This window comes from Accipiter gentilis, chromosome 10 (genome assembly GCF_929443795.1).
Source record: "Accipiter gentilis chromosome 10, bAccGen1.1, whole genome shotgun sequence".
NCBI lineage: Eukaryota > Metazoa > Chordata > Aves > Accipitriformes > Accipitridae > Astur > Astur gentilis.
Genome location: NC_064889.1, coordinates 32038272 through 32052262, shown reverse-complemented (window position 1 = coordinate 32052262; position 13991 = coordinate 32038272). Strand labels below are relative to the sequence as shown.

Sequence of the window (13991 nt, the reverse complement as noted above, 5' to 3'; positions counted from 1 at the left end):
GGAGCATAGATAGGTGGGACCTGGGGTCTGGACCAGGCTGAGAGCAGCAGGGAGGTGCTATGAAGAGACGTGCTGAGATTTTCGGAAAGGGGACCATGCTCTTGGCATTAAAGCAGGGCTGGGGGGATTCCTCTGTATCTGCCTTGACCTCGGGGAAGAGGCTTCACATCTCCGTGTCCTGCTCCATCAATTGGGATGGGGCTGTCTGCTGGCCTAGCTGCGGTGCTAATGAACGTGCTTGGGGGCTGGCAGCCCCATCCCATTCCTTCCCCTCCCAGCATTTCTAGCTGCTCCGCTAGCATGTCCTGGCTCTCCCCATGCCAAAATTGTCTTTCTGCAGTGCTGGAAGGCAGGAGGGACCAGTGCGAGGTGCCCAGGGACCCCAAGTACCCTGACTGCGCTGGGAAAGTGGAGGTGAGTTGGGGTTCTCTGTCTGGGAGAAGGTCTCAACCTGGGTGGAAGCTGCTGGGAAGGGCACAAAGCAATGACCCCAGGGGTTAAACTGGGAAGGGAAGTGGGGAGGGGGATGCTTTCCAGAATGAAACAGTTTGCTTTAAAATGGGGAAGATATAGCCTGTTGCAGAAGATGGAACCGAGCCAAAGATGTGGAAAGCAAAGCACAGCTGTGTTCCAAGGAGAAAACACAAGGGAGGTGTCTGACGTCCTCTGGGAACCTTTGCTATACGAATGTAACTGTTTTCCCCCAATAATAGGGCATATACCTTCAGTTTCAGTCGTATGGATCACTGAAGCCATGGTGCCTAGAGGTGTGCAGGCAGTAGCAGAATTAGCTTTGTGAGACCACCTCTGCCTGCAGCCCTCCCTGCCTGTAATTTCTGTTTAATGACAGAAGCGCGGTGAGGAGAAAGCACTGTCACATCGCCTTTAAATATCTGGAGCGTTAGCTAGTGTCTGGGGAATAATCTCAGCATTGCAAAGAAGAGCATCTGGTTGAGGTGGCCAGGACCTCCATCTCAAGTAGGATGTCCTGCTTGACCCAACCTGCTCTTTACACCTGAATGCAGCCTGGCATTTGGCCTGGAGCATGATTGCTTTGTCAGGGAGCATATTTACATGAACTAATTAAAAGCATCTCCCTCTTCCCTCCCCTTCCCAGCTTCCTGCTTTGAGCTCAGGCTTCTGCAGGGCCCAGTCTCCCTGGAAAGATGTTGAGAGGTATATTAAAATGATACCGGGGGATTGTATTTTCCTCTTCCCCTGGTACTAGGCATCCTTTCCTTCCATGATTTGAGTAAATTCGTAATGTAATTTAATTGTGGAAGTCTGTAATTCGATCTTCTGTCCGGGTGATTGCTGCATTTTACATATTGGGCGCAGCGACCTGTCTCCTGAGTAGATTTGTTTTTGTAGTTGAATTAGGGAGAGGCTGGCAAGAGCCGTTGCGGGGGATGATAAATCGCTGCTGTGGTCGCTGGTTATTCTCCTTCATGTGAAATCATCCTCGGGGACCACCGGCGGATCTGTCTCCTTGCCCTGCTGCACCCAGGGCGATGAGATCAGCAGCTCGGCTCGCTCCCCAGCAAACCTAATGAGAAGAAAACCCTGTGGCGTATCACTTCCTAGGGATAAATGGCTGTGTCCCTGGGGTCCATCTGTCTCCTGTAGTGAGGAATCCGGGATGTCACGAGATGCTCTGGGTGCAGCGGGGCCCCTGGGATTTGGCGTATTAAGTGGAGGAGCTCTGGTGTCAGGTCTGGTGGCACCAGGGGAAGCTGTGCTAGAGCAAGGTGATGGAGAATAGAGGTTGTCCATAGCAGGGGCAGCTTGCAGGGCTGCTGCATCCTCTCACCGGCCAGGGGACGAGCTCCGCTTGTTTCTTTGCCCCCTTGCAGTGGATGAGGGCCAGGTGGACCTCCGACCCTTGCTATGCGTTTTTTGGTGTGGACGGCACCGAGTGCTCATTCCTCATCTACCTCAGCGAAGTCGAGTGGTTCTGCCCTCCCCTGCCGTGGCGAAACCGGACGGCGGCTTTGCCTTCTCCCCCATCGCTGCCTCGGGTGCAGGTAAGGTGGGGGCAGCCTGAGTCCTGCCGGTCCCGGGGGGCTTGGGGAGACACAATGGCTTCAAGGCTGCTGGAAATCAATGTTCCCAGAGCCAGCAGTGTCAGCAGGGCCATGATGCCTCATGTGGGTTTTCATAGAATCATAGAATGGTTTGGGTTGGAAGGGACCTTTAAAGGTCATCTACTGCAACCCCCCTGCTATGGGCAGGGACATCTTCAACTAGATCAGGTTGCTCAGAGCCCCGTCCAACCTGACCCTGAATGTTTTCAGGGATGGAACATCCACCACCTCTCTGGGCAACCTGTGCCAGTGTCTCACCACCCTCAGTATAACAGATTTCTTGCTTGTGTCTAGTCTGAATCTACCCTCTTTTAGTGTTAAACCATTACCCCCCTGCCCTATTGCTACAGACCCTACTAAAAAGTCTGTCCCCATCTTTCTTATAAGCCCCCTTTAAGTACTGAAAGGCCACAAGAAGGTCTCCCTGGAGCCTTCTCTTCCCCAGGCTGAACAACCCCAACTGCCTCAGCCTTTGCTCATAGGAGGGGTGTTCCTCTGATCATTTTCGTGGCCTCCTCTGGACCCGCTCCAACAGGTCCATGTGTCTCCTGTAGTGAGGAATCCGGGATGTCACGAGATGTTCTGGGTGCAGCGGGGCCCCTGGGATTTGGTGCATTAAGTGGAGGAGCTCTGGTGTCAGGTCTGATGGCACCAGGGGAAGCTGTCCATGCAGGAAGGACCCACAGCACCTCAGCTGCAATGGGCAAACCTCCACCAGCCCCCGCGGCCGCCCAGGGGCTCCTCTCATGGCTGCTTTCCCTACACTCAAAATGCAGAGCGTGCTCCTTTCCTAGGCAGCTTTCCAGAGTGACCTGGCTCACCTCCTGGAGCTGATCGGCACAGGCAAGGAGTCCCTCAGCTTCATGAAGAAGAGGATCCGGCATTTGGCCCAGCAGTGGCTGCGGGCGGCTCGGCGCCTTGAGCAGAAGCTGAAGGGCCGGCAAAGGGACCAGAAACACGTATGAGCAAATTGGATGGAGGGGGGGTTGTGGTGGGAAGATGGAAAAGCTGAGCCTTTGGGAACGTGGGGAGCGGAGACAGCTGGGATTGAGCAAGCTGGGAGGAAAATTCGTTTATGGAAGCACATGGGTCTACAGGGTCGGTCTGTGGTCCACTGCTCTGCATGCATTTGGGATATCGCAGGACTGGTGTTGCTGAACAAGGGGCTGAATTTTGGGTCCTGGTGGGTTGGAGGCAGTGTCCAGCTGGCAGAGAGCCATCAGCAGCAAGCAGGGAGACTGGCACGTCTCTTCTGCTGAGGTGCCGAGGTCGCTGGCCCTCCCGTTCGTGTTTTTGCGGTGCTCTGCCCTTTGGTGCCTGTGTGCCGGCAGATCCGGGTTAGGTCCGTGAGCCGGACTGCAGTGTACATCGGGAACGTGAATCTGGTCCCAAGATACAGAGCGTCTGTCGACGGGAGCTGGTAAACTCTGACTATTGGGTCTTTGCTAATTGGACATAGATCACTTGTCTTTACACTCGACTGATTTCCCTGAGTAATTACAGCGTGCAAAAACAGCTGGAGGGAATCAGGGACTGTAAGTCATTTTGGGCTGGAAAACTCAAATTGTCCCTTTCTCCCAGCACCGCCCATCCCAGCACTGACCCCTCTCCTTGTCTCTCCAGATCTTGATCCATATCGGCTTCCTGACGGAGGAGTCGGGGGATGTTTTCAGTCCGCGGGTGCTGAAGGGGGGCCCGCTGGGCGAGATGGTGCAGTGGGCTGACATCCTGGCTGCCCTCTTCCTCCTGGGACACAGCCTGAGGGTCACAGTCTCCCTGAAGGAGCTGCAGAGGTGGGTGCTGCGGTGCTGTGGGTGCACAGTCCCCCCAAGAGGGTCTAACCCCTGCACGTGTGGTTGCATTGAGGTCTTGCATGAAAGCACGAAGTCTGCAAAGGCTCAGGGGCGGCTTTTCCACCACGTGCATCTTGGGCAGCGCTGGTGCTGTACTGGTGCAAGCATTCGGTGGGTGCAGACCACCAGCGTCACGGCTAGGATCAATCCCATCCCTTTTGCGTTCCAGGAAAGTGGGAAGGACTGGTACAAAGTGAGACTTTGTATGGGGCTGATGTGGAGATATCTGGGGCAGGGATCTGCCCTTTGGTCCTGGATCTGAGCAGCTTTAATCCCCTGCTGCCAGCACACAGCATCACCCGTGTCCCCCGACGCCTGCCTAGAGCTGGGTATGGGAAAGGCTTCCTTTTACCCCCCCATTCCCCGGGGATGCTCTCTGCAGGGCTGGTGGCCATGTGGCTGCAGGGTGCAGGTGTCCCGCAGGTCGCTGGCTCTTCCCAGCGTGCATGCCTGCACTCAATCCCCATGGATTCGCCTGCGTTGTTTGAGCAGCGACTGTGCTCTCTTCCTTCCTTCCCTCCCTCCCTCCCTTCCTGCTCTGCCACAAGGCAGGCAGCTGGGGTGGCTGCCAAAAATAACCTGCATCCTTTGCAGGGGGGCGGCAGCCACCAAGGAGTCCCTCCTCAGGAGGTGCTGGTGGTGGCTTGGGGACTTGCGGGGGAATTTGCTGCCGGTGGGGCACTTCCCACAGAGGGATGGGTTTTTTCTGCTGAGGGATTATGGGGCGATGCAGGGTGAGAGTGTGCAAACAGCTACGCCAGGCCACCCTACAAGTGTCTCTAGACAGCACCCTGCCTCCCAGAGGGATCACTATTAGATGGAAGAAGTGAGAGGGAAAAGATAACCATGTGCTGCGTTCCTCTCTGCCGCTGCAGTTCTGTTATTACCGGGCTGACGCTGCTGCCTCCTGTAACCTCGCAAGTTTTTCTCGCCTCCTATGAGACATCTTGAGTGGAGGGCAAGTGCCAGGGAAAATGCAAATTAGGTGGGTTATAAATCAAGAAAAGCCTGAAGCTGCCTTGAGGACTGGGCAGGTTTTGGGTGATGCTAAGCCAGCATCGGCCGCATAATGAGCCATGCTGAAAAGGGAGTGAAAAAACCCAACAATCCTGAAAAAGAACAACAAAAAAACCCAACCCAGCCCCTGCGGCATTCAGAATTAATGAACGGAATTAGCTCCCAACTAATTAACTCAACAAAATAATCCTGGTCCTAATGCAAAAGGCAGCAGCTTCTCAAAGAGGTGGGCATGCATCACGGCGATCTCCGCGTGCCGTGCTGAGCTAAATTGACATGCTAAATAATATCCATGTACTCAAGGACGAAAGAAGTTAATGGTTGGGAGGGTTGTGTTGTTGTTGTGTGGTTCTTGTTTGTGTTTTTTAATGAAGAGCCTCACGGTGGTCATTTAATGAGGGGAAGGAGCTGGCTGAGTCTTACGGGAGGTTTTGCAGCGTTCGTTTCCTTCTGCGAGTGACTCTGGATAGAGCTGCGTTGCTGCCTGTAGTATTTCGCCTTTCTTGGAAGCACAGGAGCTTCAATATTGGTTGGCAGTGATGAGACCTCCTCTTGGACGTGGATTTGGACGTGTCCCCGGACGTGTCCCCTGGGACGCCTGGGAGCAGCAGCTCCATCTCTTCCCCTTCGTAGCTGTGACGGGGAGTGAGCGAGCTGGGCTGGGGCTGCACATCTTGCACTTCTCTGTCCCAGTGATAGAAACCATCTCCACCTCCCTGAGCGTGTGTCTTGTGCCTGGCTTTGATGACATTTTAAATGCTGGACACTCACGTCGTGTGTTCACCTCCTCGTTGATGGGGCTGGGGTGAACAGAGGCAGGACCTGCGGCTGTAGCCTGGTCCCCTCTGTCCCTTTGCAGACTGAGCCCAGTGTTCACTGGGACCCTCCTGCAGCCCATCAAGAGATGGTTTAGCATGGGTGTCAGAGGGGGAGCAGAGGTCCCCCCCAAGGAGAGGACCAAGCGGTACCAGCAATCCTGCTCCGTGTTTGCAGATTTCTCAGCGACGTCCCTGCTATCAGGCTGGTATGGCACTAGAGGTGGCTTTAAGGACTGCTGAGATAAGCCTTCACCTGAGCACAAGTGAGCAGGAGGCTTAGTAGAACATGTGTAATTAATCCTGAGTTGTGCTAATAGTTAATCTTGGGTTCTTCATTAAAGCCTGGAGGGGACTTTACCTGTAGCCGCAGCTTTGGGCAAGGGTTGGTATGCAGAGAGCTGGGGGATGCGTGAGGGGCTGGAGCTGGGGTGCAGGGATGAAACAAAGCTAAAACCATGTCACCATGGAAGGCTCAGCCCAAATACTCTGATGTCTTTTCCCTCCTGTCCCTGTGCAACCTCCTGAAGCAGCAAGCTTTGCTCTGCTGTAGACCGGTGCTAAATTTGTCCTTTCCCATCCCGGGTGGCTCTTGCTGACCTTGCAGCAGGGCAGGCACCGGTGTTGGGGTGGGTTTGAGGATATTTTGCTTCAGCAATGTGAAATATTGAGTCCACTTGTTTATTTTTCTTTGGCAACCCATGCTCCTTTCCTGGCTCGGAGCTGTAGCTGTTCCTGCTCAGCATGGCCTTCATGGAGCAAAAGCTGGTGCCCATAAATTATTCAGCACGGAATAACCTCTCTCCTGGTTTGTTTTTTGTCTCTTCAAATTTCTGAGCTGATTTTTCTACATGTATTGATCATTGGCAAGGGATCACTGGAAGGTCTGCGTGTGTACACTTCAGCTGGTAGTTATCTGAGAGCTGTTCATTATTAGCATCTATATTGATTGCAATGCAGCAGTGCCTGGAGGCCGTGGTCAGGATTGGGACTGAAATGCTGGGGATCAGGCAAACAAGAAGGAAAAGTAAGTCCCTGGTCCAAAAAACTGGTGGTGGAGGGATGGGGGTGAAAACAGGTCAGGAGCGTGGCTGTGTTGTGCTGGGCACCTCTCCATGGTGGGGGGCTCTGGTGGGGAGAGCAGCAGATGCCAAGCGTTGAATGGCAGGGATTTGGGGTAACCAATGCTAATCTGGAGCGAAGCCAAGGAGCTCTGGGAATCTGCAGCTTGCTCCACGGTTTGGCTAGGCACCATCCAATGCCCCGCTGAGGTTTGAGACTGAAGCTGCTGAGCTCAGCCCTGGTTTTCCAGGGCTAGCTTATCTTTTGCACACCATAGACCTTAAAGACCTGTGAATTCTGCTGCTGTGTCCTACCAGAGGCTAATTTTTCTCTTGTAGTTGAACGAAGTGCAGGTGTTTGTCCTCTTTTGCATTTCCTGGTGAATTTGTGAGCTGCTTCTGATGTGTCTTGACAGGCAAGGGGTGAAACATGGGATTATCTGGTGGCTGGTGCAAAGCATTGCTGGGGATGTGCAGCTCCCCAGGAGGAAAGCAAAGCGTCAAGCTGGAGCAGGGAGTCAGGAGTTGGTTTCCATCAGTGGAAAACTGGGTGGGTAAGGGCAGCGGAGGGAGCCGGCAGCATTTTGAGCTCTGCCTTGAAGCAGGGGGGGAAGAAAGATCCCAAATCTAAATGCAAACACTTGATTCTTGCTGAAGACCCCTTGTGCTGCTTTGGAAGCCAAAATGTGCTTTCAGGGAAGTGAGAATCGGGGCTGGTGTGCGTGTGTGTTGCTTGGTAGGGGAGGAGTGGGAAGTGGCTGAAAGACCTGAGCGGGGTCCTTAGTGAGACAGCTTAGAAGTAGATGTTGGAAAATTACAAGCAGTGCTTCGAGCCCCTTCCCCTGGAGCACCTGCGCCCCCGGGGCAGGCGAGGAGGGATGCGCTCGGCCTTTCGCCCCAGGAGAAGGGGCACGACGGGCACTGCTGGGACCTCCAGCTCCTACCCCTGTCCTTAGGTCATGGGAACGGTCATGTTGGCATCTCCAGCTGCTTTTGTGAGGCTAAGGGAGATGCTCGGGGAGACGGGGGTGTGGTGCTGCGAGCTGCTGGAGCTGCGGGGAGTATTGATCTCAGCGACGCTGAAAGGTGCTTTTTGCAATGGGCCCCTTGAAATTAACTGCTCATAAGGCAGGACAGAAAGTCGAAGAAAACAGGATTTGATGCCTCGTGGGGTCAGGGCTTTACAAAGTGTTCTCGGCGCTTAATTGCTCCGGTGTCAAGTTCTGGACTCCTAATACCAGCCCTGGCAAGGCACTTAATTTTAAGCACATGCTTGTATCCCGTGCTGGCAGCCCTTTCTCTGCTGAGCAGTAGCTGTGGCCAGCGTGTGGTTTGGGCGACGAGCCACCCTCCACGTGCTGGGGTGGCGTGGATGGGCTGTGGCGGGGCCAGCACCACGGCAGGGCTGGCACCGCGGCGGGACGAGGCTCAGCGCCCGCTGCCACCGCTCTCCTCTCATTGCCTGGCTCATAATTATAGCTGCTATTTTCTTACGCTTTCCACAGTCACCAAGGTGTATTCAGGCTGCAAAAAGGGCCGTTCAAATGGAAACACGATGTCCAGACGAAGGCATTTCTAATTATTTTCTGGCAGATAAAAGCCATCTTTCTGCCTTGCATCTGTTCACATGAAAACCTGCGCAATGCCCATGCTCCAGGCTTCACCTTCCCTCCCCTGTTGCCAAATACAGTCCTGCCAGTGTGTGAGCAAGCCAGGAATTGCTTGTGGAAACAGCCAGAAGTGACCAGTTGTGTGCTGTCCTGATGGAGCTGCGTGGTGTGGCTGTGGGATTTATCAGCTCTGCACTGGTAGGGAGGAAACCTCAGCCTTTAATGTAGCATCAGATGCTCCCATTACTTGAGAGTGAGTGTTTCTGTAAGCTGTTAGGGTGATTAGATTGTTCTTTTTCTGGCCAGGCTTCGATGTTTGGGCTGGGACGTGGTTGTGTGTGGGATGTTGCAGGCTTTGGAAATGCTGGATGTTTGGCTAGAAGTCTCAGTGGGAGCTGAAGGTGATGCCCCTGGTTGTGGGTACTCGACGGCTGCAAACCCTTGCAAAGACAGAGGTGACGAAGGCTGACCCAAGAGGTTACACAAATGCTGGACACACCACTGTGTGTCTGAGCTTTATTGGATTCTCCAGTCCGTTGTTTAATGGGGACACATTTCCAGCAGACATATCTTAGGTGATGGGTTAGGCAGGGGTCCAGGACGTTAGTGAGTAGAAATTGCTGTAGTGGTACCCATGAAGATTCGGCTAAAACTGTCCTTTCATTTTGAGCTGCTGGAGCAGCTGGGACAGCAGGGAACAGCCGGTCTGTCCGAGGGTCTGCCCAGGCGCCGTGAGCATGCGAGTGCTCGGCTTCTGCTGCTCCCCAGAGGAGACCAAATATTTATTTCCCTTTCCTTGGAAGTTTCTGCATTATTTGCTGAATTCCTGACCAGAAAGAGCGGTTTGCTCTGGCACCCTCCTGTGCATCTCTAGGGTCTGACTGCCCGGCCGGGAGGACGGCTCTTGCTGGAGGATGGTGGATCCCATCACCACCTCCCCTGCTTCTCCTCCTCTCTTCAGCCGGCTACAGCTGCTTGCAGAGTTGCAGCCATGTAGCTCCGCAATTAAAAGCCGGGTATGTCGAAACGAGACTGCAAAAGCTGCTCCCTTTAATTACAGCAGCTTCCCGGCACCTCTGAGGAGGCGGCTCGGAGCTTTGCCGGCAGCAGCTACATGAGGAGCGGGGATGAGCCGCCCTGCCGTGGTGAGGAGTGGCGGAGAGGGATTTCTTCCACCTTTGAGGGCTTCATTTTGTAGGAGAGGAAGGTGCATAAATTAGCAGGAATTACTGAGCTGTTAAATTGTGCTCCTTTGTGAAATATGTTTATTTTGTAGCCAAATGACGACTCGCTTGCTGGCTTCTTTGCCATTGCGGAAACCTCTGCTTCATCACATAAAGGTTATCATAACCTTATTAATTGCTGGGTAATTTATATAGGTGAGAGGAGGTTACACCTGGCATGTGGGGAGGGTTGATCCTCCCTGTGCGATCCAGAGCCCCTCCAGGCTGGCGAGGTCAGGGAGGGTGGAGGTTTCAGCACACCCAGAGATGGTCTAGCTGTGAGCCCCTGGATCGAACCCAGCCTCCCGCCCCACAAGACCATTGACTCCCCATTTCTGGAGGCTTTCAGTCCCCTTATAAGATGCAAAGCATCTGGCAATCTTCACTCCTTATGGCTTATCTTTGCAGCCCAGAAAAAATGCCTTCCTGGGGAACTCCCAGCAGAGGGGATCTCCTGGCAGAGCCCTGCCTGGACCTCCTGCTGCTCAGAGGAGCAGCAAAATCTCGGCATTAGCTGTCTTCTGGGGGTGTGCTGCAAAGGTTTCTAGCAAGGGCTGCGTCCTGCCGTGACATAAAAACAGGGTTTTGTTGAACCTCAGAAATAAATAAATAAATCGATTGCCAAACCTCACTACCCAGATGGATAGGGCTGTGTCGCGCGGGATCGATGATGGGCCAGAGAAGCAGTCCAGATGCATGTTGCAAAAGTAAAACCTTTGCAGGTGGCTTAAAAAGCATACTGTAATTGCTTGAAAAACCTCACTTTTGAGGTCATCGTGTCCCTTCTAGCAGGAGGAAGAGCTGGGAGCAGAGGCCAGGCAGTGGGGCATTCATGTCGTGGGCTCCAATTTGCAATTTAAATTGCTCGTGATGGGCTTGTCGCAGACCCCTGGGAGCTGCTCAGGCTTGGCTCCGGCACTTTTCATCCCCCAGATAACAGCCCTGTGCTTGCTAGGCTCTTGCAGACAGGGAGAAGCCAAGGGAGCAGAAAGGACAGAAGCCCTCCTCCATTTCCCCTGCTGCAGTCTGCCTTGCTGATGACAGCAGATGCGGGCAGAGAAGACGCAATTAAATATAATATAGGATATTGGCCCAGCCTGCCAGCAGATGCCCACGAGATCCATTTAGTGCTGGACTTTTCAGCCCCAGGAGTGATACCGTGGAAGGAAACATGGGGTTAATTTGAAAATAGGTCAATGGGATGTAAAGATAACCCTGCAGTCATCTGATTTCAGAGAGCCTGCACCACGCTCGGGAAGGGAATGCGTCCCCTTGTTGATTAAAGTACCTATAAGGGGAAAATAGCAGGACAAGAAGCTGCTGTAGATTTATTCTGGAGTAGGCACAGCTGGTGGAGGCAGCTGGCGGAGAGGCGAGCTCGGCGCTTGCATCCGCTTGGATTGAAGACGCTTCGGCTGCTCTCTCCCGAAGAGGAGTGAGGGCTGAGTTGATGCACTAATCCTGGATGTCAGGATGAGACAAGCCACCAGGTCATCTGCCGGGGCTCCGGAGGTGCTGAGCCTGAGGATGAGCTGGTCACCATCCTTGGCTGGTCTGGGAGGGGAGGTTTCTCCAGGAGCTGGGATCAAGCGATTTTTCAAAAACAAATCTCTTGGCTGCGCTGGCTGGGAAGAAGGCATTTGCGCTCATCAATTTTATTTGCGTAATTTCAAGCGCCATTAATAGTACATGGCACGAGGAAAAATCAGGGAAATTTCACTCCAACCATGAGTGAAATTGGTTTTAGTAGAAAATTAGTTGACTTAACTGGCAAATGATGAAAGCTTGAATAAAGAATGTTTAAATAAGGAGGAATGAAAAAAAATATCCCCACCATCTCAGAGGTGCAGCCTAGATTTGCATGATTGGAATATTAAAATCAGTGGTTATAAAGTGTTTAGGATGGATAAGGGGGGTAAATGAGAGAGATGCTCTGCTTCAAAGACACCATTCCTGCTTTTAGATCTGTTCCTGCCTTGCAGCCTTGGTGCTGGGAGTATAAATGGACGTGGCGAGTCCTGAGCACCCGGAGAGGGGATGTATGGCAGATCGCAGTGACAAGGAAGAGCTGGGGAGCCTGACCTGCTCTACCTAAGCAGTGGAAAGTTGTTTGGAGGCTTCGGTATGAGATATACTAATTGCTGTCTCCCACAGCCCCTTGTCAAGCTTGGTTAGGGCTTTTTAAAATTGCAGATGATTTTGTAATGCAGCGGCTTGTGTGATGTGTACCAGCTAGAGGATGGGGTATGCTGCAAGAGAAATGTTAAGGTTTGGGGATTTTTAGTTAAATACAAGGTTTATGGATCAGCTGAGTTGCTCCACCGCTGTGCCAGGTCAGTGTAAATCAGCATTGCCGTTTGGCTGATGACTGAGGAAAAAAGCAGCATGTATGTGAGCGAATATGATATTTAGTATTGCATCCCTACAAAATCCTAGGGGTTTTTTACTGGCTTAACAACTCCCCTTCCCCTTCAGCCTCCCCAGGAGGGGCTGATCTCCTCATTGCCCTATTTATTGTACTGAGGTGGCTGTTGGAGGTGAGAGCCTTTCTATTCCTGCTATCTTCCCAATCAGCCATATTGTGTAAAATTGTGCACAGAAGCGATAAAACTGCAACCTGTTTCCCCTGCGGCTGACCCGGCCAGGCTGCCCTGAGCTGAGGCTTATATTCCTTGTGACAAGAGCAATGAAGCACCTGCAAACACAGCTCTTTGCCTTAAATTGAAATTCTTTTTTTCCTGGCTTTGGCAAGCGATGTGGCTCCTGGTTTACTCGCTCTCTGGAGTCACGGTCATGGTCAGGATTTTGGGATGACCCTTCACCGGTCTCAGGTTGGGATGGAGCTGGAAGAAGGATCTGGGTGCCCAATGCTCAAGGGCTTGCAAGCCATATCAGAAGAAGATATCACTGTATCACTTGGCTATTCCCGGGGTGGGAGAGCCATCGATTTCCTCTGCAAGCAGCCATGGGATCAATAGATAAAGTGCTGTGCATAGTCGTAGGTCTGGGCAAGGGACGAGGACCTTATGGAAGTGCTCCTCAGAGGATGGACCCTTGAACTGTAGGTTCATTCAAGCTTCAGCTGAGCAACAGGTAAAACCCAGGTAGGGCTGGAAAGAGGATTCTCAGGTTCAGAAGGGGAAATGCAGAGAAATTAGGAGAACCAGTAAGAGAGATCACATAGAGGGAAAGCTTCAAAGCCTGGGAGTGTAAAACCTGGCTGGACTTTTTATTCCTAAGAAAATGGAAAATACAGGGATGGCTGGGATAAATTCCCATCTCCAAACAGGTGCTAGTAGTAAGTGAAGAGCCCAGAAGAAAACAAAGACAGACATCTTGGCAGGCAGGAGCGAAGGGTGAGATTTCACACTGTCTGAGCTCAGACTTGCAAAATAAAACAGAAGTTCCTCAGCCCTGTTAGAAGGACTGAGAACAAAACGGGGTGACTGCATGGTGGGAGTGGGGCAGAGCCCGGGCGGACTTAATCAGCTCAACATTTTCGTTTTCCCTGAGGATGTTGCTGTTGCTCTTTGGGTGTGAGCGGAGTTGTGAGTGTGAGGATGAGGAATTATTGTCTTTAGGAGGAAAAAAATGCAAGAGCATTGAAAGTGAGGGGTGGATCATTTGTATTTCTGAGCAAACTGGCACTCAGATATCACAAGTACATGTAACAAGGATTTCTGAGAAACCTGCTGAAGCTGGAAGATGTCACAGGTTTTTTTTTTTTTTTCTGAGAAGGAGGAAATGTAGTCCAGACAAGCAGATGGGCTGTCAGGCTGACATCAGTGGTACACTTAGTGGAACGGCTTTGGAGAGAGGGATTCATCAGTTCACAGAGGTAATTGAAAATGGAAGGAGACATGCCGCAGGTTTACCAGCCTTGTATCATGCCAGATTAATCGCATATCACCCTGGCAGCAAGGTAACTGATGATCTTGATAAAGAGATTGCAGTTGTTCTAGTTTATCTGGATTTTCATAATGCATTTTATCCACTGGAGGAGGAGGAAAGAGGGGCTGAGTACGGCTGTTATAAGAAACTGGCTGAAAATCCACTGAGCAAGACCCAAGGTTCAGCTGTCTCGGCTTTATTGAGCTATTTCATAAATGGGACAAAAAGTGAGAAATATTAGTGAAATGTGCACAACATCCAAGGACAGGCAGTGCCACCAGAGTCACAGAGAAGCTGAGAGTGCTCTGGGATGTAGTGGGTACCTGTAAGGACTGGAGTAAGAGAAATGGTACGTGGTGTGTGCTGGGAGGGATATGGGGCTGGAACAAGGAGATTTAGGCTAAGCTGGAAGCCTTGCAGGCAGGGAGGAGGGGAAA

The 13991-nt window shown here is 52.3% G+C and overlaps 1 protein-coding gene across 6 annotated transcripts in view; it reads left to right on the top strand.

The window, feature by feature from the left end:
• MGAT5B (alpha-1,6-mannosylglycoprotein 6-beta-N-acetylglucosaminyltransferase B) overlaps positions 1 to 13991 on the top strand; it is a 74015-nt gene that overhangs the window by 39409 nt on the left and 20615 nt on the right. For all 6 annotated transcript variants that reach the window (XM_049812785.1, XM_049812784.1, XM_049812783.1 and 3 more), the window contains 4 exons: positions 341 to 414; positions 1854 to 2024; positions 2879 to 3043; positions 3708 to 3877. In XM_049812785.1, the coding sequence (XP_049668742.1) occupies positions 341 to 414; positions 1854 to 2024; positions 2879 to 3043; positions 3708 to 3877 (580 nt within the window). The remainder of the gene's footprint in view (positions 1 to 340; positions 415 to 1853; positions 2025 to 2878; positions 3044 to 3707; positions 3878 to 13991) is intronic.